Source organism: Elephantulus edwardii, unplaced genomic scaffold (assembly GCF_000299155.1).
Source record: "Elephantulus edwardii isolate Elephantulus edwardi_28Jun2011 unplaced genomic scaffold, EleEdw1.0 scaffold00104, whole genome shotgun sequence".
NCBI classification, from domain to species: Eukaryota; Metazoa; Chordata; class Mammalia; order Macroscelidea; family Macroscelididae; genus Elephantulus; species Elephantulus edwardii.
Genome location: NW_006399854.1, coordinates 12,447,456 through 12,475,237, shown reverse-complemented (window position 1 = coordinate 12,475,237; position 27,782 = coordinate 12,447,456). Strand labels below are relative to the sequence as shown.

The following is a 27,782-nucleotide window of genomic DNA, read 5'->3' as shown; positions in this document are numbered from 1 at the left end:
GAAACAGCTGGTGGATGTGCAGTGCAACTTGTAATTGACCAAGCCACAAGCACTCCATCAGTAAGCCAAAGTTAATGTTTAATTGTTGGTCGAGTAGTAGTCTTAGAACTTGAGGGGCAATTGTTTTGTATGCTATACTATGTTTTTCTGTTATTTTTGTTGTCATGTACTAGCTGGTTGGAACTGACTCATGGCTGACCCTCCAGTAGGTATGTAGAGGCAGTAAACTGCACTAGAGGAGACTGCCTATTTTTTTTCTGTGGAGCAACTTGTGGATTAAAATATCTTGCCCTTTGGTTTGCAGCACTTTGTCCTTCAATATGTCTTTTCTAGCTTGGATGCCTATGTGGATGGGCAGGACTATGAATGGGTGTGCTGGCTTATCCACAAAGAGACTGGCTATATACCATTCCACAAGAGGACTGGCCAGTTTCAAGAATCTCCAAGAGGATTCACTAGTCTTGTCAATAAAGTAAATAGCTCTACCCAGAAGAATAGGAATTCTCCCCAAACAGAGAAGAGAGTGAAATGTAAGACATGCTTCAGGACGGCAGCAGCCGCCATGTCTGAACTGGATAATCAATGTGAGATGTGAGACCTTGGAGGGTGGAGCAAATATTGGCAGGACTGAGAACTTCGTTGGACAACTTGGAGGCGGAACATATGAGGCTCGAGGATGAGGTGTTTGCATGGACATTTTGAGAGCTGTCTTGACTGTATTCTGCTTGTAATTTGAATTCTAACCTTTTGACTTCTCAATATGGTTCTGCATGGTCTATGAACTGTCACATCAGATTTTACCCCATCAAAACAGTAAGACTTGCATTGAGATAGTAGTAATAGGCATGGGAGCATGGGGGAACATGTCTGACCTCATGGGAATTGGCTTTGTGTTATGATGCTGTCTGTGACAGAGGCAGTTTTCCTCTGTGAAATTGATAAAGATCAGATAGGGCTGCACCCATTTCGCCCTTGCTCTTTTTACAAGTTATGACTAAGCCACAGAGTTCCCTACCTTCTCTCTAGATATCATAAAGCTCTTAAATATAAAAATAAAATGCAATAAATTAGATTGCCGACTCAACATGAAAGAAATAAATTAACTCTAGAAATGAAAATGATTTTGCTACCTGGAAATTTAAAAGATGTAAGCCTTTAAAGGTTCATTTTAGATCAAGAAAAGATCCTATGATAGAAATCTAACAAGTTTATATCCAATGAATAATACTGTTTTAAAACAAGTCATAAAAAGTATGAAAGAATTTTATTATACGACATTAAAATTCTGGTTTTGGTTTAAACTAAAAGGAATCTGTACACAGCAGTCTTTTCAATATTAAACATTGCTACTACAAAGTTGAAGTTAGGTTAGAAATTTGGAAGTTGAGTTCCTCTTTGTTATTACTTGGTTGGAAGGGGTGACAACAGTATACAACCTGGGATACTGATCTCATTACACTGAAGACATTTCGTATATCACAAATTTAAAGCCAATTTTAAATGCTAACAGATTATTATTACATTTAAATAATGTATATCTATTATAAATATAAGAAAGTATGTGTCTTTGGGATTTAGTGGGTGATCAGTTGGTATTTACTGAAAGACAAAAAAACCCACAAAACAATAATAAATTACACAAAAGGATGCTTTTCTAACCTTTCATTGAATTAAAGTGTAACATCTAATAGACACATGTAAAAACTAGACCAAATGTGTTACCTTTGAGTTTACCTAACTCACAGAGACCATATAGGACAGAGTAGGATTGCCCTACAGGATTGCTGTGGTGTAATTTTTACACAAGTTGACTGGGACATCTGTCTCCTAACAAGGTGCTGGTCAGTCAGTTCAAATGGTTTACATTTTATTTCCATCCTTAGGTAAAATATCATCCAAACCTATATAATCAACCTCAATGACAGACATCAAAACCATGAAATATGAGACTACTGTATGTCAAGTATAAATCTGCTAACTTAACTTCTGAAAGGAAAAGTACTTACTATTTAAGATAGTACAATTTTCTGCCACTCACTTGCCAACTTTATTACTTGCGTTAGATACCTAACCTTTTTGAGACATAGTTTCTATAAAATTACAATAAAAATAAATATTTTATCCAAACAAGACTGATGTGAATATAAATTCAGATAAATTAGTGAAATGTCAAATACAAAGCTTGTTACATAGTTCGAGACTTGTATTTTCTACAAGTGGGCCACCAACTACATGGAGTAACATGTACGGAGTTGTAAAAACTACTTAAGTTAATAGATTATACTGCCTCTGAAAATCTCTTAAGATAGATTCATTTTAAAGAAAGGATTATTTTCCTAATGAATGCTAGAAAGTATTGATATGCAATTGGTAAAACCAATATGCTAGTATTGGGAGAACTTATTTCTTCAAGAATGAAGGTAACTGAAAATGATGTTACTGTATAAGAAAGATCTTGAACATGAAAGTTTGACTATATTGATAGTGATGCTGTAAAATAAATAATGCACTTTAACTATAGTCTCACCAAGATGCTTCCCCATGAAAAATGGAAACCTGAGGATAAATTTAATAAAATAGATATTGGAAAGATATTTTTCCTGAGCATGATCATGAATGTTAGATTCTTACTAATTTCACAATTTCATTTGTTGTTATAGCATCATATATTAAACATATAATACCCATGGCATTAAGCACAACAAGGGAAGCCTACCACAAATAACAAAAAGAGAAACACACTTTATGAAAACTTAAGAAAAACAAACCCAGATGAAGCCAGAGTTCATTTAAGAGGTGAATGCCATGGAGCCAATGCCATAGCCTACACAATTCCCTCCCCAAAATAGAGTTTCACATTCCAACCTGAGAGCCCTTCTGTACACATGCTGTCACAGAGAAAGTAATACCCTGATGGAGGCTGTAGGCTGTGATTGGAGATGATGCCAATGGTAGACTTCTTATACACTCTCATGGAAAATGGAGAATTGCCTGGATGAAGTGGCAGAAAGAAATGCGTTATATATATTTTTTTAGTGGAATCACATCCTGGGGCATTAAGAAAAGACCTATGAAAAAATGTACTAATGAGGTGATTATCAACTTTATCTTTCAAGGGTCTGCTGATATCATTAGTAATTGATTTTTTTATTACTTTGAATCTTTGTACACGCTTTAAGAACAAAGCAATTTTCCAGAAAATCAGTTTTATGAGGCAAAACATTTATGATTAAAATTACAAAGGAAAAGGTAAAAGATAGTTGTAATTCTATTGACAATAAATTCAATTTCAAAGGCTATAGGTTTACTCCTTGTATTCCTTTCCAAGCATTTCTTAAAATTTCATTTAAAAGATGATATCTTGCCTGTGGTGCTACATATACAACATGGTATTTTAGATTGTGCCATTTTTTTTTCTTCTTTTGCCTGACAGTCTGAGAGAATATTTTTTGTTTTGATTGGAGCTGAAAATACTAACCTGCATATGATAGCTAAGTCACCTGTATGTAAATCTATATAGAAATATGTCTGTGAGGTAAAATAATAAAATAATGAAATCCAAAGACTATGCAAGTTTTTATTTACTAATCATCTTTTGAGGTACACATATTCTTTGCTCTCAGATACTCAGTGGTGCCCCTGCCTTGGAAGGCAGACTTAGAAGACAAAGTCTGTTAATAATAATTTTCTCACAGTGACTCTGAGCAAACCCATTTGTGGTATAGTCTGATACAGTAAGAAATCAAATTCTTAAGGCAAAAAGTAAAACTCAAACATGATGTAAATAACTTTGTTAAAAGAACATGAAGCTCATGAGTGATAATTTTCCATTAAAAGAATTTTTTGAAAATTTAGGATCAAGAAAATTATATTACCAAGTAACTTATTGTTTTTTTAAAAAGGTCATGTGAATCTCATTCTCATAAAAAGTAAGGAAATTATGTTAACTTTCATTTACTAATAAATCTGGATGCTCTCAAATGTCCATGGTTAACAGGACAGGAGTGGCACTAATTTAATGTAAATCTTTGGGTATCATTGACGTACAGGTCTGCAAACTGGAATCTTTGTCTTTAATCAATATAAATTTAATAATAAATTACCTAGCTGAAAGGAATATTTATGGAATTAAGAGTGATAACAATAAATTTGGATACTTGAGTTTTTTGGGGCTTGGTGATAAATGACTGACAAAAAGTTAACCAGGCAAAAATGCAGTACAAAAATAGAGCTTTTCCCCCTAAATCAGGTGACTTTTCTTTCCCTTTGGTACCCTTATCCCTTTCAGCCAAGTGCGAAGTGCAAGGCAAAATAAATTAAGGCAAAAGGAAAATAAAATAAAAATGGTGAGGGCGAGCATGTTGTTGACTATGTAAGAAAACACGTGCAAAATATACCTCAGATACACTATAGGTAGATGAGCACGAGGGAAGCCGAGCCTGGTTTTGCAGTGGGGAAAAGAAAACACTGTTAAAGAGGAAATGATAATATAGTAAGGGTCTCAGAAGTTTAAATGGCTCCATCACCAACACATTGCCAGAGAATTAAACAGCCTTACAAGCAGACACTTGAGTTGGAAAGCATCCCAAGGCTCAACCTATCTGAAGGGAGAACCTTGTATTAAAAGACAGAAACAAAAAAACTTGGCTTAAAGAAAGATCTATGATGGAGTTGACTCTTCCTCTGTTCAGAATCTGGTATGATCTTGCTGAGATGTTGATTTGAGGGAAAAAGCAGTAAGCCGGAATTTATTTCCCATTAGTTTTCATTAGTGAAACATTGGTGAACCATATATGAGGATATTAATACGATGGAGAACACCAAAGCCAGCTCAAAATTTTGATTCTGACCTCCTGTTACTGCTATACCAATCAGAATGTCACCGAATGTCCATATACCAGTGGCAACTATAAAAAGTTCTCCTGTACAACATAAAAAAATATGAAAAGAAAACTCTTCTTACCAGATCTATCTTTTCTGGAAAGGCTTGATATTTCAAACAGCTGTTATATTTTTAGCCATGTTTAACCATCATGATTTAAATTCCGTTTACATTTGTTCTTAACTTCTAGGTTGTCACATTGCCAAGTTCCATTCTGTGGCTTGCTCTTTCACTAGGCTTTATCACTAGGCCATGTGGATATCAGTGCCACGTGAACTAAAATTTTTAAGTATTCACTCTTTGGTTACAAATTCTGCATGACATTCACAAGATAGAGCATGGAAATAAAGGTGGAGGAGATGATGATTTAAGTGGACGTTTCAGATATGTCCTTATTATCTGATTTGCTCTTTAACGGTTTTTCTAGCACTGAGAAAAGCAGGATGTAATAGATATTCAATAAGTGTTTATTGAATAAATGAACACACAATCTTTTTCTCCATTCCTTAAAAAAAGTAACTATATGAAATAATATTCAGCAAGTCATAAGCATACTTAGCACTTTTCTGATGTGGCAAGATTTTAAGCAATCAAACAATCTAAGTAGAGATTTTTCATTTAAAGTTTCATTGCCACTTAATGGGTTTCTTTGAGGTAGTTTCTAAAATATGGTTAATTCTTTACATATTAGAGAGCTAACTTTTTCCAACTATATACACATCTAATTTTCTTTTCCTCTCCCTTTGCCATCAAGTTGGAACTGACTTACTACTCTTATTACTGACTCTCTTATGGGTTTCTGAGGGAGTTCTAGTGGTCTAGCAGATAAGTAGTTACTCTGCTAATCTGAAAGCACAGAAGTTCAGATCCACCAGCTGCTTCATGGGAGAAAGATGGGTTCTCTCTACTCTTGTGATTTTACAGTCTCTGAAAACCCAATAGAGAGTCTGCTATGAGTTGGTTATGACCAGACACTACATAACAGCAATAATATTGGGTTTCTGAGGCCGTAAATTATACAGCCCATCTGTGGAAGATTATGTACCTTTCTTTTGGAGAGTTGCTGGTGGACTTGAACCACCAGAGAGGGTAGGCCTTTGAGTTAGCAGCACAACTCCCTATGAATTTTGCCAGCAGGGCAAATTTCCTTGGCAACAGAAGTCTAAGGAAACTTTTATCTGGTTGGTTGTTCAGTTTCCATTACTATAACTACAAAATGGAAAAAAAAAACCAATAACACACCAACTTTCAAAAAACCAGATTGAAAATCTTATTTTTTCACGTCCGTCTTCCATTTTATATTCATTGAAAAATGAACCTGAAAAGGAGACTTTTAGTAGCATCTTAATTTTATATTAAAGTAATTCTGAGATGGGCAGTTCTTTGGTGAGCACTAAAAAACCTGACAAATATGTCACTTCCATTTCAAATGATGCTTTAGGCTAGTGTACATAATTTTATAAATCATAGATGAGAATTTTATGTTGTTCTAAGAACAGGAGAAGACAGATTTTTTTTTGGGGGGGTGTTACATTTTAGTAAATAAAAAATCACATTAATTTTTATACTAGTAGAATTTGAATAAAATGTAGTAAAATCAGACTATTTTCCTATAAGACAATTCTAAAATTTACTAACCTTATCTTTATCATTACTATAGTATAGCCATTTTATGCGAAATATTAGCACTTACTTCTATTAATAGCATATTGACAGATGCTATGCCTTCAGAAACTCTATGAACTTTGATAAATGTCGATAGTTATTGAAAGGCTTCAGGCCTTTTGTTCATAGGGTTGCTATGAGTTGTGCTCTACTTGAAGGCAATCAATATCAACAACATTAATGATAAACATTTTTATTTGTTTTTTGTGAGATTATTATTATTGTTAATAATAATAATGAGTAATAATAATAAAGTGTTCCATATACAAGAAAAAGGATACTGGCATTTACTTAAAGAAAGCAGAGTCACATATAAACTGAGACAAGCTGTAAGATGGACCCTGTATTTCTATCAGAATGAATGAATATTGATGTTTACTGAACTCTTGAGGAATGCTCTTTTCTTCTTCAAATAAACTGACACTTTCTGGTCTTTTCAGTGCTCTATAATCGGGTATAGTGTGTTACTCAACTACACCATGATGCCTTTTCACTCACTGCAGCAGAATCAAATAGAGTCTTAGCTGACACCCCAGCAGGTTTTTAAAGGTTGTAAATTAAATAAGAGATCACCCATCTTTTTCCAATAGCGCCACTGGTGGGCTCAAATCATCTACATTTGACTTAGAAGTGTAATTCTCTACTCACTAGATCACCAGAGAACCTTATAATGATTTTACATAGAGATATACAGGGAATTTAGCGAAAATTCTGAAACTGATTATGGTTTTAAGGGAATATAATTCATAAAATGTGCTAAAGAAGAAGCACAAAATGTGATGCATAAAGCAAAATACTCTAGATACACATATTTTTACAGTTTTTAAGAAAGTGGGGATGGATTTCCAATTTACCTGTTAATTCTTTAAAGATTAAAGAGCCCCATGAAGGCTTCTATAATCAATCTATCTTATATCTCCAAACTTGAAGGGTTCAATGGTAATTCCATGATGCATTTACTTTGTAAATGTCACAGGAGTGGAATTGAGGGCAAATGGAGTAAATAATGCAAAAAGAAAGAATAAAATTTAAGAAAAAAATCAGAGGACCAATTATCTACATATAAACTTCTATGCTGAATGGTTTGAAATTGTCTCCACAAAACTGATCAGCTCTTTCGCAAACTCTGAAATAAAGATAATTCTACAGCCTATATTATTTCATAGAATTTTCACACTGCACAAAAAATTATTTTGGTGACTCCCTCTCATTATAGTTTAAAAATACAAACGTCATTCTTGATTATGTGTCTACAAATAAACAGTATTCACTCAATGGTCAGTATTTTGTCAAAGTGCAAACACCCGAAGATAACAGGCACCCATTTATCAAAATATACAAAGAATAATACATAGGCAAGACTGGAATGGAAGCACAAAATGATCTAATTCTTTATTTTACGTATACCATATTATGGTATTCAGGATATTAATGCTTAAACATTTAAAACTCTGCCAAAAATCTTGTTATTTTCTTCTGACTTGCTTCAGATACTTTTTCATAACACTTAAGAAGAATACAGTTTTAAAGTTTTAATTCCTCCCTTGAATCACTTTTCCTAGAAAAAATAAGATTGTATATTTATTTCTGCTACAAGAGCAAGTACTTATAATTATCATATTTGTTTTACTTCACCACCTTTCTTCTTAGTTTCCTTTGTATTCCATTAATCTCTTCTCAAAAGCCATCTTCCCTTCTTATGTAAAAGTTTTTTTAAACATATTAATATATTTGTTGTCTTTCTCAACATATTTACTTAGCCAAAATCTGAGACATCTACAGCTGGGCAGAAATATTTTATCACATACATATAATATAATGGCAATATAATACTGCATATCTTTATTTTATTGTATAAAAAGGGCACCAAATGAAAAAACAAAATACTATACCGTATTCACCCCTTTCCCTCTCTTTATACTTGCCGTTATTTAATGAACACTTCTAAACTTTTAAAGTAAGTATCTTTCCCATTAGTATCTCCTTGGCCCCATTCCTCTTAAATTTTATTTTATAAATTTATCTTGTTTCATTTTATCTATATGAAGTATTAGTTTACACAATTTTATTCTATTTATCCAAGTCACAATACTGGGTAAATAGCCCTTCAATTATGTTATTATTTCTAATAACTATTCCAACTAAACTGATATACTCAATGTAAAATTAAATTTTCTTAAATTTAGCTTCATACGTCTGTCATCATTTTTTTTTTCAACATATCATTATTCAAAAGACATGCAATACTTTCTACAGCCAATGCTTACCGGCAAACATTGCTTATGTGTAAAATAATAATTTCCATTTAAAAAATATGAAATACAAGTTTATGGCTCAGAATGCTACCAGCTGGTATGCGTTATTGTTTTAACAGCATAATTTTAAAAAACGACATATTCCTAATATATTTAAATGAAAAGTCTAATAAGTTCTGATGTTTGTTACAGAAGGAACCCACTTAGGATAAAGAAGTATGTTTCCATTGGAGAGATAAATAAAATGTAATATAAACAAAATTTTGTCTTAGAAAATTCCATTTTATATCACTGATCACCTCAATAAAAAAGGATACAAGGATCTTCTCTAAAAATGTAGTACATCTCATAGATCATTACTACCTGAGATAGTGCTGATTTAATGAAATCTTTTCCAAACTTTTGAATGATTCCTCATTTCTTCAACAATTAAAGAAAACATTTAAATGGCAACATAGTTTTTGAATCTTTTATCTTACTGAAATAGTTAATACTATTTTAAGAAATTAAAAGGCACCTATATATATTGCCCTTGTATGTGGATACAGACAATATATTTTTACAAAATACAATCTTTCTTAATTTGGAAACAACATACTTGTACTGTTGATACTAAGAATAGCTAAGTTTCAACAAATGTTTAAAAGATTGAGGTGCTATGAATTAAAGGGAACACAAATGGATTTGAACCATTTCTTAGCTTTTTCCTCTAGAGAGGATACTAATTCCTGTTTGATAGTTCTTTTTCTATACTTTCCTAGTAAGCAGAATCCTTAGCATTACATAACTAATATTCAATCTTTTCAGAAGAAAAGAAAATCAGACAATAAGAATACCCTAATAAAATGACATAACAGATGAAAAAAAAAAGTTAAGTCATTATACAGTAGTATAAGGGTTTTAAAAACAAAAAAACCCTAAATGAATGGAAGAATGGTAGGAGATAATCCAATTTTCAAAGCACAGCACTTTGAGTCTAACTTAACCTCAACTTTTCATCATAAAGATTTCAATAAGTTTAAACTTTATTATAGTTGGAGTAATTGAAAGAAAAATTTCACTTTTCATATAACACATATGCTAATGTTATTAGATCTTAAAAAGGGTTTCTAGAATAAAGACAAAGTTGTGTTCAGATTGATTTAATCAAAGGATTAAAATGAATCATAAAATAATAGAAAATTTTAAATTGTGATTTAAATGAAAGTTAAAAGCAAATTGGTTTTTTATCCGACCATTCAATATACATTTTATCATAGCCACAATGAACTGCACTCTTCCCACCTCTTCCCTGTAAGTCTTATTTCCTTTAATCTTTCTATCCTACCTTTTCCTGCCTCTAGAGCTTTATCCTTAGGCAAATGCTATTCTTTTAAACTTAAATATAGTTGGCTATTCTAAGGAGTAAGTGCCTTCCTGGCACTGTTGCTGCTGTTGTGTGCTGTCAAGCTAGAATCAACTAAAACCTGACCCTCCAACAATTTTCCAGAGGCAGTGAACTGCATAAAAGGAGACAGCACATCCTTCTGTTAAGAAGCAGCTGGTGAATTTGAACCGTGTGTCTGTGGGATTGCAGCATAGCTTCTTACTTCTTTTTTTTTTTTTTTTTAGCATAGCTTCTTACTTCTACGCAACCAGAGCTCCTAGAATTACTGATATATAGACTACTCTTAGTATTACTGATCATTTTATACGCCCTATCTGTTGTTTGGCTAAGAGTTGAACAGATTTGAAGCTTGACTAGTCTTGGGATTAGCAGCTTTTTATTTTAGACCAGAAAACCTGGCATTTTAAATGTTTTGTTCAATATTCTATCCCTTAGTGCTGGGATCTTTTATTATGATCTCTTACACAGTGATCACCATCTAAGTTTTTTGGTGTCATAGAGTCGTGGAGATTGGTAAATTTTTCTTTTAAGGACAATGGCTTCTGGGGATTATTATTTTTCAAATTTTGTAAGAATATGCATGAAAAAGAACTGGCTCAAGAGAAAGAAGTAGAGAAATGAGACACTTATATTAATTTCCATCTATGCTTAGTCAACAGAACTTAACTATGGGTAGTATATAATTAAAAACTAGCTAAGGAATAATGATATTATTAATTTTTACTATTTTTCTTATAACCACTAATAAACACTGCAATAATCTTTAGAGATGTAAATGAGAAGTTTGAAGTTATTGAGGCTTGTTTAGAAGACCTATAAATGGTAAGTAGGGATAAATTAGGCCATAAATTACGTTCTGCCATAATTTAGGGTTCCCACCACCATATTTATACCATAGAACATTTTAGAGATTTTTCCATGAAAAAACATAATCTGCAGAACAACCTCATATTCCAAAGGTCTGAACTGCCATTATTATTAATATTGCCCATTTGATGTATGTACAGTATCGGGTGGCTATAATGTGGTTTTCTTCGAAGTGTTATCTTGAGTTTAACAGCTTGTATTTCAAGTGTTTATAAGATGCTACATGACAATATTCCTGTGAAGACACTAAATGCATAATTTTCTTATTATTAAACAGTTCAAAATGGTATCTTATAATTATTCCAGAAGTATCTGAGTTGAGAGAGGTTTAGTAACTCAGAACAAATGTGACTACTTGACACATTAACTAAATTTAATAACACTCTAATACTGATCATTTTTCTTGACATTTCAAACTGAATTAGCACGTTTCCATCCAATGGATCCACTTACAATTTCTCATCCTGCTGACACATTCAACAAGGGGCAGAAGACATGAGCAGTGGAAAAGCTCTAAATGAAGTCTCGTGAAAAGAGCTTCAGAAAACTTTATAATTGTAAAGGAAGAACTGACTTAGAAAAGGGAATTCTTACATTTCACAGGCATCAAAATATAAACCGCAGTGTTAGTGTGGCTTAAGGGTCCTCTACCCTGCTAAATTTTATCTTTATTTATTAGATGTGAGCATGAAGCTGCAGCTAGAAAAGGAAGAGATAGGGGAAAAGAGACAGAAAGGGAAAAGATGGAGATGAGAGGACAAACCAATCAGATTTGGAATTACCAGTCAGCAGAAGTTTAGGGGAAAAAAATCAGCGAATGAAATCGTACATTTACTCTGAGAGAGTATCCTTTCACATTGCCTTCTAGGTGATCTCTGAGCTCCTCCAGCTTTCGATGGAGCTACATGTAAACATCAGAAAATGAATTGAAAAAGCAACTTGTTCTTTTTTTCAGTTTTCCTCTTTCCCTTTTAAAAAATAAGATCATAGCATTATACATTTCTCACTGCCTTTGGCAAACATTTCAAAACATCAATGATATTTGTAGAACACAAGAATCCATGCTCAAGAAACTCAAGTTGAAAGGTAATATTTTAATTACATCTTTTATGCCTAAATCATTAAAGAAAAGAATTATCTATATAATGCTCTAAAAATATACTTAGGATTTTTCTGTTTGGTAGACAAGGGAATAGTGATATTTAAAGATTGTGAAATTTTTCTTTTCTTTTCCAAACACACTGTATCTGTATTAAAATAAGCTGTTTAAACACCAACATGCATTTTTTCTTAAATGTGCATTTCTTTGTATATATACATGATCACATTGTACATACACTTTAACAATAAACATACAATTGCAACTTGTTCTCTATAGGTTCAAAAGCTGAAATTAGAGGTTCTTGCACATATAAACCAGTTTATGGCATATGTTGCTTCAGTTATGTATGCCATTTTCCTTTTCATTTCATTGTCAGTAATTTTCCAAAGGATCTCTTCCACTGAAGCTTTTTATTTGAGTGCGTCATAAACTATGGTCCAAACAACAAAAAATTTAACTTTCCTGAAAAACTGTTAAAATACGATACCTCACAGGGAGACAGTGAGGAATGCTACTAATACATCACCAAGATATACAAATTCATATTTTTCCTAACCAAATATTATTAAGTTGCCTAGTTTTTGACATAGGCATATCAGTACTTTCACTCCCCTTTAATTATCCTTAGTGAAATGACATTTTCATAAAATAGCTACCCAATATAAAGCAGTGTCAAAAAACAGATAGGATGACTTGTTTGGAATAAAGGACACAAACATACAAACATACTTTCATTGATGTGCACTTGTGTGAGTGCACACACAAATAAATATAAACAACAACATAAAAGTAAAACTAAGAAGGCAAAAGAGGCAAGGACAGGAAAGAGTGTAGAAATTGTTCTTTTGGAATTGTGCAAAATTTTGAAATGATTTCATGTTAGATAGGCCTCAAGGCAATTATAGACTTTTGGGGCATTGCCATGCAGTGAATGCTATCTTGATTAGTTTAACAATCACTATTGCTGTAAGGACAAACAGAGTTGAGGTATGAGCAAATTTTTTTAGGGTCTCTTCTGCATATATTTAGAGTTCAACAGATATTCTAACTTGCACTTGTCATGGTTGCATTAAGAGTGAGCAATGGCTATCTATGCCTGTGTTTCTTAAGGATAATAACTTGTTTACCTTTTATTGTGATTACATGTTAGAGGACTCTTTGTCCAAGACATATTAATTAAATGAATCAACAGCAATCAGAAAATGGGACCATCAGTCCAAAAACTTTGTAAATGAGGAGATTATAATGCAAAGGAGAAGTAAACAAATTTTTAAAATTTAAAAAGAAAGAGGACTAAGGGTATTTAAATACTACCAGCTAATATGGGCCTGCTATACTGACATCATGTAAAAGTCCATGGCTTTCTAAGTATTAAAATTACATATACTAAATACATGTTATTAATTCATAACACTTATTTCTTGAGAATGGACTATAAATAATAATGAAACTAAAATAACATTGTTGCTTTTTAGAAAAAAACTAAAAAAAGGGATATATTCTGAAAATAAATATCAGTTCTTTGTATAACAATGACCTAACACATATTCAGTGACATCAATCAGAGGAACGGTTTACGGTTTACTGTGAAACCCCAGATTATAGGCACCTTGAATGAGGCAGTCGCCCTTATCTCTTGTTTATGGTGCCATTAAAAACTAGTTATTTGGCAGCTTGCCTTCAGCTGGTTGCTCTATGTGTAGCTGAAACAACAACAAAAAATAATATGACCCAACAGCCAATAAAAATATTTAAATAAAAAAAAATGGGATGGTGAAAAATGGAAAAAGCCCCCTCCCTCCCACCACCCTCCTAAAAAGAAGTGTAGGTTATAGACGAAATCTTGCAAAAAAAAATGTTAGAAACATATTTACTTTGAGGGATCCAACTCTACTAGCAACTCCTTTGCTTTCATCCGGTCGTCTAATTTGCTACAATGAGGGAAGATGGGTAAAAAAAGACAGAATAAAGAAAAAGTGAACTTAAAAATTTTTCTACACATTAGTAATACATGCAAAAACATTACTTGACTTTTTGAGGTACCTACTAGGAGGCCTAGAAGTTAATACAAAAGACTGTATGACATGCTCTGCAAATAGTCTGGTCATTAGAATCCAGTTATGGCACTATTCCTGAGATAAGGAAATGGGCACTTACTTTTGATTATCTTGGGAACTTCTGATGTAGCAGTATCTGGAGTAGTATTACATTTGCATTTGGCTTATAGAAAACAAAGAATTACAAATATACCTATGCAGAGAACGTGGTCTCTTTTAATGTCTTAGTATCTATTCTATTCTTAGTAATATCAGAAAACATCAATCATATGTATGACTGAAACATGAATACTCTTTAATTGGAAAGATTAGTCCTGACAAGCATCATTCTTGATAAGTGACAGTGAAGCACCACTGCTTGCTGACACAAGGACAGAGGTTGTTCAGCTGTCACTAAATTCCCAATTAAACAATTGTGCTGCCCAACCAGAAAATTTTAATGCCAGACCAATGCTAGATACATTCATCCCTCAGTGTTTTTGGTCTTTTGAGTTGTTTTTCTTTCCCCTTTAGAGTAAGACAAGGGATATGAAAGTTAAGATAGATTTTCAAAGCTGTTTTATTAGACAAGGCATTATCTGGAAATTCTTTTGCATTTAAAGGATGCTTAATTTTAATAAGAATGATCATTTTGCTTAAAAAAAGGAGCAAAAAAGAAAAAAAACAAACCAAATATGAAAAAAAGTAGGCTTCAGAATATTTGGTGTTAGTCTTTTTTTTTCTGCACTGGCAGCTTGACAGTTTTCACTTCAGACTCGTATAAGGTCAAGATCAGTTAATATCTGCAAGGTTAGTTTTTGCATATATTAGGAGACACTACAAGATGTATCAGTGTGGTGCCAAGTTCTCAGTGCTAAAGTCCTCAGGAAAAGCTGAAAATGTGACATTCTACAAAAGTTATTTCTAACAGATAAGCTATAGATTGCCTTACTCTTTGTCAAACATTTCTGAAAACATACTGAGATTGCTTAGGAATAATACCGAGAAATTTGAATTTCTGTTTTTTGAAAAGTTTTGTCAGTACAGAGAATTGCCTCAATTTTTGGTGTTACTTGAAATAGATTTTATTAAATTTTCAGCATTAACTCAAGTGTTATCTACACCCAAAAGATAATCATTAATTATCAACATTCTCTTATTCAAATAGGATTCTCCAACGAGAAATACTAGACACTGAACAAAAAAAAAAAATGTTAACTTTCCATAAGAGTGGAGTACTGGATGGAGTTCAGAATATCTTATGCTATTTTCTTTGATCCCAGGAAGCAGCTTTTATATAAAAAAACTGTTCCCTGCATTATGTAGATAGGGTATTTTGATGAAGACTATGAAAGATAAGATTCTAATGCCTCTATTTGTTTTCTGAAGACTTTTATATTTGTTATATATTAACAAGTAAGTACCATTTTCTACTTGTCTTATATTTCTGGAGGTTTGGGGATTTTGCATATGGTAATAGACCCTCTTTTTTAGATGAAAATTATTTGAAGCTCAGAAACATAAGGCATTTTTTCCCCTTTAAGATTATAAAAGAAGTTAATTACAAATCTAGGAAAAACACCCAGAATTCCTAAATTTTTATTTTCTTTAATGTTGATGTGTATAGGAGGATGTATACATGCCTGTTTGTCTACTGAAGAAATTTTATTACAGTTTTATATGTAAGATATCTTTACTATATCTTTTCCATTCTAAATATAAGTCCAAATAAGAGATTTAAATAACGAATTTTAAGAAAAAAAGATAAACTCATTGCTCTTAAGTCAAAACTGACATCCCAGCAGGCTTTCAGGCAGTTGCAAATTACATGGGAAGAGACTGTGCATTTTCTTCCCAAAAGCCAATGGATTTGAACCGTCAGAGAGGCCTTTTGTTAACCTTTGGTTTAGCAGTGCAACTCTCCAATGACTACGCCACCAGTGCTCAGGTCTGAAATAATAATCTAAAATACCAATTTTAACAGAAATATTTTGCGAACAGATAAGTTTATCTCTTTAATGCTTGATATAAATTTTTTTTTTAGAATTTGAAACTATCATATGAGAGGAAAGTTTAGAAACCAAGGCAATTTTCATAGATACCAGTGTTTGTAAAATAAATTACATGTGATTTTGTGATTTCTAGAACAAATAATATCTAATATTAAATAATATCTGAAGCATTTGAAAAATTTGTTCCTTAAACTAAACTTTGAGAAGTGGAGAAATCAATACATTTTTTTTAAATGTGTTATTATCATTTATTGTGGTCAACTTATCAGTTATGATGAAATGATATAAAGAAATTTATAGCCAATCCAAATGCTTTATTGTTGTTTTACTTAATAAGAATTTAAAAGAAATCATATAAGACTAGCATCCAAATAAACTGGCAAATAAATTAGCTCTTAGAACAAAAATTATAAGACCCTTCATCATTTTTTAATGTTATAGATTCTGCTTTTGAGGCTAAATATTCTCTCATTAATTGAGAGAAGTTAAAAATATCAATGTTATGTTAAATATATGATTGCTGCAATATAGATGAGCTTTGAGAGTTGGTTCCAAAAAAGGTTTTGGTTGGGAGGTATTTAAGATTCTTTCTTGTAAAAATGGAAACAGTATCAGCAGAACAAAAAGTCACTATTAGTCATTTTACTATTGAGAAGAAATTCTTTCACACATATTTCACTGAGATTATGGAAAATACTAACCAGAGGACTAAAAACCATTTCAATCTTCTATTCAGCTGCTCATCTAGAATACAGTCAATAAAATAGTCATTAAACAAAGTCTTAAAGACAGTACTGAACCACTTCCCTCCCCCAAGAGTCTGTGAATCTCTCTTCACGGATGAATTACTGGGAATCAAAACCTCAGGAGCTAATCAGTGAAATCACTGTCATTTGTATTCACCTTTATAATAAGGATTTGGGTCTTTGAAACATCATAAAACAACTGAAATTGTCTGCATTGTAATCTTACATGTATCGAGTATTAGATCTAGCTCAAAGTTTTAAAATTTAACTAACTGTAAAACCATTTCTACTATTAACAAGGCAGAATCCTATCTAAGCCCCACCTTCACTTTCACTTTATTAAAACACGTATGTAGATTTTGGAGTAGAAAGCTAATTTTATATTTACATGTAAATGTTTTCTTAAATATTTACTTTTGAAATAAAAGACTTCTAAGAAACTTTTGAGTTTCCTGTAGTCACATTTGAGTAAGCCTTTGTGTCAATGAGGAGTATACATTTGCTAGAGTCATGAAGAGAAAGTTTGGAAAACAAAATGCTGTATATTTTACATTTTCTTGTTTTACAGATGAAAAAACTGAAGCCTAGAGAAGTCCAGGGACTTTCTATAGATAAAAAGTAAAGCTAGTATTACATTATTTGACTTTTTGGTCTTTTTTTGAATTTTAGGTCTCTCTCTATATATAAATAAATAAACATCATGATAGATGCAGAAAAAAATTGAAGCTGTCAATAACTTAATTTTGCTTGAATCCATAATTAATAATCAACATGGCAACATTGCACTGGGGAAATCTGGTACTACGGACTTCTCCCACAGGCTACAGAGTAAGAATATTACAAGACTAAAGTGCATTTGATCTAAGCCAAAGTATTTTCAGTTGCTTTGTATGTATACAAAATTTAGACACTGAATAAGGAAGACTAAGGAAGAATCAATGCCTTTGAATTGTGACTTTGGCCAAGAGTACTGAATATACCATGGACTACCAAAAGAACAAATCTGTATTTAATAAAGGTGCTCCTTAGAGGTAAGGATGGTAAAACCTTGTGTAATATCTTTGGGTGTGTTATCAGGTGAGGCCAGTCCTTGAAAAAAGATATCATGTTAGGAAAGGGAGGGCAATCATAAACAGACCAAGTGGTGGTAGCAATGGCTTTGCACAGGACAGTGATGGATAGGGCAAGGTTTTGGTCTGCTATTAATGGGGTTGTTATGAGTTGGAATTGATGTCATGGAAAGCAATAACAACAAAAACAACCTAGTAAAGGAGCTCAAGTAGATCAGATGTTGTCAGCTAACGGAAAGATCCTACAGTTTGAATACAGTTATTAGACAAAAGAATGATTTGGCTGCTTGCTTTCATAAACATTTACAACCTTGGGAAGCCCAACAATGCAGTTTTACTCTGTACTTAAAAGTAACTATAAATTGGAATGGACTCAACAGCAATGGAAGGAATGGAATGACTAATGTCAACCATCAACTACTCTTCAGCACTTAAGATATATTTATTTTGATTTGGTGCTGTTAGTTGATTCCAACTGGTGGCTATTAATCTATGAGGGCTTATTAGAACTGCTACAGAGGATTTTCAAAGTTGTGATCTTCAGAAAGCACACATGCTTAATTGTTAGTGTTACCCAGGGCTATAGGGTGATCTAGATTATTGATTTAGATTAAGGTTATATGGATTAAGCAAATGTTTCTATTCATCTGTCAAGAGACTGAGCTACTCTTAGTGGCTTAGTTTTTTAGGAGTTAACTAATTTACTTCAAGACTACCAGAGAACTGCTTTAATATCTTTTTACTAATCTTCCTGTCCCTGCTTCTTCTTTTTCCAAACATGAGTATGAAGGACAAGAATGAGGACATTTCTTTTTTAGAATTTTTAATTTCCAACTGAATATAACATAGAATGCTAAGAAAACAAATAGGTCCACCCTGGAGCTGGTGAAACCAGTCTGTTCTTTGGAAGCAAGAAGGATTTTGAAGCTCCATCTGATAGGCTTTAGGCATATTGCAAGGGACCAATCCTTGGAGAGGGACATCATGCTTGGGAGCGCGGAGGGACATTGCCAGAAAGGAAGACCCTGGATGAGATGGATTGACTCATTGACTGGAGTAATTGGAGTAGGTGTGTCAGAGATGATAAGGTTGGCTCAGGATAGACAGGGTTCAGAGCTTTTGTACGTAGGGTCGTTATGAATTGGAAGCAACTTGATAGCATCTAACAACAACATTACTTTGTATAGATGAGTATAGCTATAGGGTGTTCCGTTAGCTGTAATATGTAACAGATTTTTTTAAAAGTTTTGCTTGATGGCTCAAAGTGGAAATAAACTTTTGTAAGTGAACATATATTTTTGGATCTGGTTATATTTCATTTTGCTATATTTCAGCCCTTTTAATAAAACTGGTGCCTTATTTATTTTGTTTCATTTGTGTTTTATTCAGGTAAAGTGGAAATTAGAGAAGTAAATGAAATTAAGAGAAGCATTATTTGTACACATATTCAAGGGAAAAATACTAATGCAATTCTAGAGAAAAGCTTAGTTTTATTATTAAACTAAACCAATAAAAGGATAGAAAAAAACCATGGAAAGGGTTGTAGATGAGAAAGCAAACAACAGAATTTTGGAAGTAATTTTTAGATCTTTCTAGACCCTAAAAAAATTTTTATCCTAGCTTATTAATATTTGAAATTATTTGTTTATAATTTATTCTTATAATTTACCTTTAAGGGTAGAATAAATTATAAGCAAATGATATTGTCTTGGACAGGGCTAAACCAAGTTTCTCATTGGAGGCTGGTACTTTGAAGCTTCATCTCACATACTTTGGGCATATGGCCATAAGGAACCGATCCTTGGAGAAGGAAATCATGCTTGGAAGGGTGGAAGTACGGCACAGGAAAAGAAACCAGATAAGATGAAGTGATACAGTAAGTAGGGCCATGTGAGTAGGTGTATCTGAGTCAGTGAGACTGGTTCAGGACAGGGCAGGCTGAAGAGCTATTATACATAGGGTCTCTAAGAGACACAAGGAACTTGACACATAACAACAGAAGAACAACTCTTAACATTTAATCCTTGTTTCCCTCAAATTTTTTTACTCTAAGATAATGCAACTTAAAGGAAAAAAAAATCACACTTAAACAGGTTATTTCCTGCTCATTAGCTGGAGAATTGTCATTTGCATAATGAAGGCAGTTCACGGTCTTCCTCTAATCCTAATGTTGTGTAAAATTAACAGCATTAAGAGAATAATTAAGAGAATAATTCATGTCTTATTTTTCTAAAATTTTATCCACCTAAAAATAAATCATGTTTTCTATTAAAGGAGTGATATAAAAAAAATTCATTATTGTTGTAGTTATGTGTCAGCAATCAGAACCAACCCAAAGGTGATGTTTTAGCCAGCTTTTACAAGCTGTAAATGTCAAAGAAAGAGACTGCCATCTTTACTCCATGTCGCAGATGATGGATTTGAACCACCTGCCTTTGAGTTGGCAGTGCAACTTTTTATCCACTCAGCTATCAAAGCTCCTTGGTTCATTGTTGTTGTTATGTGCCATTGAGTTACTTGCGACTCATGGTGACCCTATGTACAACAACCCTAAATCCTACTCTATCCCTTGCCAATCTTATTGTCTCCAACACACCTATTCCCAGTACCACAATGACTGAATAAATCCATCTCTTCGAAGGTGTTCCTCGCCTGTGCTCCACCCTCCCAAGCATGATATTCCTCTCCAAAAATTGATTCAGCCTTTCAACATGTCCAAAGTATGTCAAATGAAGATTCAGAATACTTGCATCCAAGGAGCAGCCTGGCTTCACCCTCTCCAGGATGAACTTGTTTGTTCTCCTAGCAGTCCTTGTTATATTCAATAATCTTCTCCAGCACAATAGCTAAAAGGCATCAGGTACTTTTAATTTGATAATCAAAATATAGTACATTCTATGTTCTTAAGAATTATTTATTGATTAAATTAGTATTCGACCAATAAAAATAAGTTTTAAAAATTTTGACAACAGTCCGGAATAAGAGGTTCACTGCAAAGTAGACTGGGGCAAGAGGAAAAGAGAGGGAGGAATTGGCCAACAATGAATAATTATTGAAAAAAATAAAGAAAATGAACTTGGGGAAAGGGATGGGAGCAGAGGGAGGAAAATACACAAATGAATGAATAAAATTCATTCTTTTCTGTAAACTTTCATTAGAATCACAATTTCAAAAAAGAAGAAAACAAGAAAAGTTTATATTTTAAGTTCCATTGAAATATAATTTTTCTATTCTGTAATATTAGCCAGAATAGAATAGCTTTGCCCGGATGTAAGAATGCCCTGGCATAAATAAAGCTATGAAAACAAAACTGATTTGCTTTATGCAGATTTGTTTTTGAAAATCTGAAAAGCAGGTAAATGATACACATATTATTACCAGGTCTTATCTAAAAAATAAAACAAAATTTTCTTGGTTTAAAATTAATGTTAATTGTAAATCAATCAGCAATTCTGCCTCAATGCTACTTCTTTAACCATATATTTTATTTTTAGCATGTTATCAAGTCTTTAACTAATTTTTTTTTTAAAAAAGAAATTTATTCAGTGTCATGATCAGACTATTACATTTAGCAATCAACAGCATGGGTGCATTAACTATTCTTAAGGATAGGATGTTTAAGGTTATGTAACAACTAGTACATGTATATAACATTGATTATTTAAAAACAACCTTTAAAATGGTTTCTAACTTTTCACAAATATAAATAATGTGATAAGTAATATTATAAATAATTTTATGATGACCTTTAACAATTTCCTTTGTTTAAGTTTTTGAAAAATGTTAGTTTGATTCATTCTCTGTTATCACAGGGGTGTGCGCTGGGTAAGCATTTGGATACTAACTGTAAGAGCAGAGGCTAAAACTCACTATGCACTCCATGAGAAGAGATATTATGCTCTGCTTTATAGCCTTTGAAGGACAATGGGGAAGATCTATTTTGTCATATAAGTAGATTAGATTCTATAGAAATGGGGATGGTGTGTGGGTATCAATATGTATATATAGACTATTTTTGAAAGGTTATTAAAAGATATCACTTCACTAGATCAATAGCAATGTTCACACAATACTGGGGAGCATATAAAATATTTACCCGTTTAATTGCAAAATTGCTATTAAGTTTATAATAAATGCTAATCAAAGAATTGGCTGACACAGCATAATTTTATCAAACAACTTATGTACAAGAGTCAATGGTGGTTAAGGAGGAAGTTTAAGCATCTCTGAAGGAACTGGCAAAAAAACAAGGCCCCAGGACTTGATGGACTATTAACAGACATATTTTAACAAATAGAATCAGACCTGGAAGTGCTCACCAAGTTGTGTCAAGGTATCTGGATGACAATCTTCTAGCCAACTGACTGGAAGAGATCCATATTCCAAAAAAAGATGATATGACAGAGCATGGAAATTATCAAACAACATCACTCGTATCACACGCAAGCAAGCTCCTGCTGAAGATGATCAAAAAATGACTAGAATAGTACACCAACAGAGATCTACCAGAAATAGAAGCCATGTTTAGAAGAGGTCATGGCATTAAGGGCATCACTGCCAACGTTAGATGGATCTTGACTGAAAGCCGGAAGTACCAAAGGAATGCCTGTGTTTCACTGACTATGCACAACCACTGGACTGTGTAAATCAGGACAAATTGTGGCTTACCTAGAGAAGACTGAGAATCACAGAACACCTGATTTTGCTTGTGCGAAACATATACTTGAATCAGGAGGCAGGTGTCAAAACAGAACAAGGAAACACTACATGGTTCAAAATCAGGAAAGAAGTGTGCCAGCGATGTGTCCTGTCTCCAACCTTTTCAACCTATCTGTGGAACTGATCATTTAAAAGGCTGGACTTTATGAGGAGGAATACGGCATCAGGATTTGAAGACTCATTAACAACTTATGTTATGCAGATAACACAATTTTGCTTGTTGAAACTAAAAAGGGATTGTAGCTTTTGCTGCAGAGAGTCAAGGACTATATATAGTCTGCAATACAGATTGAAATTCAACATAAAGAAAATGAAGATTTTCTCACCACTGAGCCAATTGGCAACACCATGACAGAAGGAGAAGACACTGAGATTCTTAACATTTTGAGCATATTAGGTTCCACAATCAAGAAATCAAAAGATGAAATGCATTAGGAAAATCTGCTGTCAGGGACCTCTCCAGGGTGCTAAAAAGTAATGATGTCAATCTAGAAACTGAGGTGCGCCTGACCAAAGGCATAGTCTTTGCAATTACTTGCTATGCATTAGAGAGCTGGACATGATAAAAGATAACAGAAGAATAACTGATGCATTTGAATTGTGGTGCTGGAGAAGTGTATTGAATTAGACTGTTAAGAAAATGGACATGTCTTGGAGAAGGTTAAACCAAGCTGTTCCTTGGAGGCAAGGATTTTGTGGCTCTGCCTCATCCTTTGGGCATGTTGCCAGAGACCAGTCCTTGGAGAAGGATATTATGCTTGGAAGTGTGGAGGGACAGCGAAGTACAGGAAGACTCTGGATGACATGGACTGACAAAGTAACTGGAGTAAGGAGGGTAGGTATGTCAGAGACAGTGAGATCGGCTCAGGATAGAGCAGGGTTCTTAGCTATTGTGCAGAGTCACTAGGAGTTAGAGTCAGTAAGTCGATACAGAATAATGAAAGTGCACACTTCTCCCCACCCCTACGCATAAATGAGAGTTCTTTGAAGCTATTAACTCTTTCCCCAATAGATTTATTGTAATTTCCCCCTACTCTCCATCACCTTGATAAGGATCTCTTGAAAGCAGAGTTAGGAAAGTTCAGTGCTTCATGTCCAGTATCTAAACAATATCTGACATATAATGTATACTTAAAAATATTTGTTGACTGCTTTTCTAAATTAACCTGCCTTTTTTTTTTTTTGTAATGAAAGTAGAATGAGTAGAAAGAATATATACTACAGTCTTTCTCTCATTGTCTTACGTTAGGTAGTGATCCTCTAATGGGGTCAAGTGCATAGCTGATTTTCCAAAGGAATTCCAAGGCTGTCGATCATAGCACAGGAGAAGGCTCATGTTTTTCCTTGAACTACTAGAAGATTCGAACCAGTCGAGGAACATCACCTTTTGGTTGTAGTGCAACTCTGAATGGGCTATGCCAACAGAGCTCCTTTATTTTACAGTAGACAGCAATTAGAAAGCCTACACAATAATTTAGAATATATTCTCTATTTAAGTTATGAATGAGTCATAGTCTGCTAAATATTTAGATTTAATCAATCTTATATTTAATCAATTACACTCTGAAATAGCCTGTGATGGTAAAGTTATTTGAAGCTTCTTTTTGCTCAAAATAAGAACCAAACAGATTAACTTGAAAGCTAGTAATTTAACTCTCACTAATAGATGCATTTCTACAATTCTCACTTTTTGAACTTTCTGTAATGTAAGCAAAACCCTAGCAAGATAAATTAATATTCAATTTAATAGAAATGATCCATGGGAGAAAGATAGGCAATCACCTCCTGTGTAATTTACAGCCTCTAACAACTCACTGATGGGTCAGCTATAGGTTGGTTCTATGACAATGAACTGAGTGGATACATTTTAAAGCCCAATTTGACCTACAAGAGAAAGGCCATATTTGAAGTTAGAGCATTTCTTGTTTATGATATCTAAGTACATATTGAATATATAAGCCAAGATAATGAAATGTAAGTTTTTCTAAATTCATTAGGTATTAATATTTAAAATATAATCACAAGAATGTTTATGGAGTTGTTCTAGAAATTTACGTTAAAGGATCATAATTATAAGCCTGTAAGTGTCTCTAGAGGCTACTTTAGTATGCTGATGTGATGAATATGGAGGGTGGGGTCTACTGTTGATGTTATGTACTGCCGAGTCATAAAGTCATAGCTGACCCTCTAGGACGTTTTCAGAGACTATAAATGCCCAGGAGAAGACTGTGCGTCTTTCTTCCAAAGAGTAATTGGGCAATTTGAACCCAGTGCTTTTGATTTGACAGTGCAGCTCCTTAAGAGCTAAGCCATTATAACTCCTAGTGATGTAAATGCTAAAGCAATAAACAAGAGACTAAGCCAGGTCTCACTATTTAATACTTTATAACATAAAACTTTTACATACTCAATACTGTTAAATGTTGAAACAATTCTGGGCCTATAGTTTTCAAATGTCTGCCAGTAAATGTTAAATACAAATGCTAAAACGCCTTCTTTCAGAAAATCATAAAACTGAATACATTAAAATGAAAAATTATGTACTCCAGTATGATATACATTAAAATCATTAAATGAACTCAAATGTAAAAGCTACATAGTCAAGAATGATATATATAAAAAAATTTCTGTTAAAAACCAGAATTTGATTCCAAATATTGTTTGGAATACAAGTCAGCTTGTTCCTTTGATCACATTAGCGGTTTCTCAAGTGTTGTTCAGGAACACAGGTGGGTTCCCACGGCACTTTCAGAAGTCCACAATGTTGAAATTATTTCCATAATAGTTGTTGATGTAAATTGCTGGCAAGTTGGCTCCTGACTTAGGGTAAATCCACGTTTAATGAATAAAGTACTTCCAGGTTCTGTGCCAGTCTCATGATATGCTATAGATAGACCAGCAATATTTTTAAATACTATTAGAAAATACTGGATTTGGTATGGATCATTGGGAATTGTAGGTTTCAATGGATGACTTTTTAAGTTGATCACCATGTCTTATTTTGTTTTAGGAAGTTTTGCTGAGACTTGCTTGGCATTACAGCAATAGGCTGGCTGACGGGTGATGGCACGTAGGAATTCCACCAATGAGCCACCAATCTGCTATAATAGTATTAAAATATCATTTGCCTATTTTCCTGTGTTGAAACTTGCATAATGGTACAAAAGTAATGGTCAGTGAAACTGCTGGCACCTTAGCACAAAGCAAGACAGTGTTTACAAACAATATTAACCCACTGCCAATTGATGCCACCTCAAAGCAATCTTGGAGGACACAACACAGCAAAACTATTCATATATAATTTCCAAAACTTTAACTTTGTCCTGAAAATAAATAATTTTGTTAAAATTTTATTTTTGAGTTTGACAGAAAGCAAAGTATGAATAAAATACTTCTCCTGCATAACACTGTTGTTTCAGAGAAACATACAATTGCTATTTCAAAGAAAAGGAGTTAAACAGTTGTCTGAGTTGTAAATTAAACTAGTTAGGTGTTTCATATAAGTCAATTTTTAAAGACCTACCACAATTCAGCCTTGGAAACATTTTCTTGGAAATGAATGAAATTAACAGGCAATGAACTAGAAAAAAAAATGACAGTACTTATTGCATGAAAACCAATGAAAGTATTTTAGATTTTAATAAAGAATTATAATACTGAAAAATTTGTATGTACCACACTGAGCTGTAAAGCTATCAATACTAAAAAAAAAAATCCAACCACCTATAATTGTTAATGAATTACCAAAAGATAATTTTGTTCATATGGTATCATGATATGTCAATAGCTGGAGGAACATTCCCCCAAATGACTAACAAACATTTCCCCCCCAAAATCATGAATCTAGCTTAAAAAAAGAAATCTATTAAAAGTACAGGATAATCAGCGAATTTTTAAAAATATATTCATTCATTGTTGCACATTTTTCTCCCTGTCGACTCCTTTCTCTGTTTGCTTTTCTCTTATAAAACTAAAAAAATTCTTTCATTGTTATACAGTCCTCACCTCCTCCCCCCTAGTCCACTTTACTATGCTGCTCTTATTCTGGACTCTTGTCATGCAAATAATACCTAATTCATATTTTCCTTTTAAACAGTTCTTTCCCCCATCTGATTCAATGCAGTGTAAATAATTTATCCCTTCTCTTCTTATCCCCTGCCCATGTCCTGTTTTAGAACAGTGGCATTATTTGTACTTTTGTGACTGAGATATTTCATTCAGCATAGTGTCCTCCAGGGTTACTAATTTTGTATAATATTTCATGAGTTTCTTGTTTTTCAATGCTGCATAGTATTCCATTGTGTGAGTATACCACAGCTTCTCTATCCATTCGTTTGCTGATGGGTACTTGGGTTGTTTCCAACTCTTTGCTATTGTGATCAAAGCAATAAACATGGGTGTGCATATATCTGCTTAGGTGGCGGTTCTGGTTACTTTAGGGTATAGTCACTGTAGTGTAATTGCTGAGTCAAATAGTATTTCTATTTGCAACTTTTTGAGAAAGCACCATACTGCCTTCCATAGTAGTTGCACCATTTTACACTCCCAAAAACTGTGAGTAAGATTTCTAGTTTCTCCACAACCTTGCGAGCATTTGTTGTTTGCACACCAGCGAATTTTAATGTAATAGTGTAGATCAGTCTTTCAAAAGGTTTCAGAGTCCACATTAGAACAATTTTAAGTTTTGGTGTAGTTTCAAAGAATAGTCACAATTAATTGAAAATGCTATTAAAAGAATTCTTTTTTGTAATTACATATCTATTTGTGGCTGAGTCTATTTCTTTATATTTTTTAATCAAAACAATGTATTACAATAGAATAAAGCAGATATGAAAATACAGCTAATTTCTAGTAAGAAGAAATGAAAATATATTTGAAATACATAAAACTGATATTCCTATATTCAGAAAATATTTTTTAAATACCAGAAATACTTTTCAATAAAAACGTTTCTTATGCTAACATGTAAAGGCTATATTTTAAAAATATTATTTTAATAATTTCTTAGTTTCTAATCCATTTCCCTTTGGACTCTTTATGA

At 33.1% G+C, this 27,782-nt stretch overlaps 1 protein-coding gene across 1 annotated transcript in view; it reads right to left on the bottom strand.

The window, feature by feature from the left end:
- The window catches only part of LOC102844647 (gephyrin-like), a gene marked incomplete at its 3' end in the record, with an annotated part of 706,808 nt that overhangs the window by 293,155 nt on the left and 385,871 nt on the right, over window positions 1–27,782 (bottom strand). The window contains exons 10-11 of the mRNA XM_006891835.1: window positions 14,033–14,089; window positions 4,398–4,439 (exon numbers count right to left, since the gene is read on the bottom strand). Coding sequence (XP_006891897.1) covers window positions 4,398–4,439; window positions 14,033–14,089 — 99 coding nt within the window. The remainder of the gene's footprint in view (window positions 1–4,397; window positions 4,440–14,032; window positions 14,090–27,782) is intronic.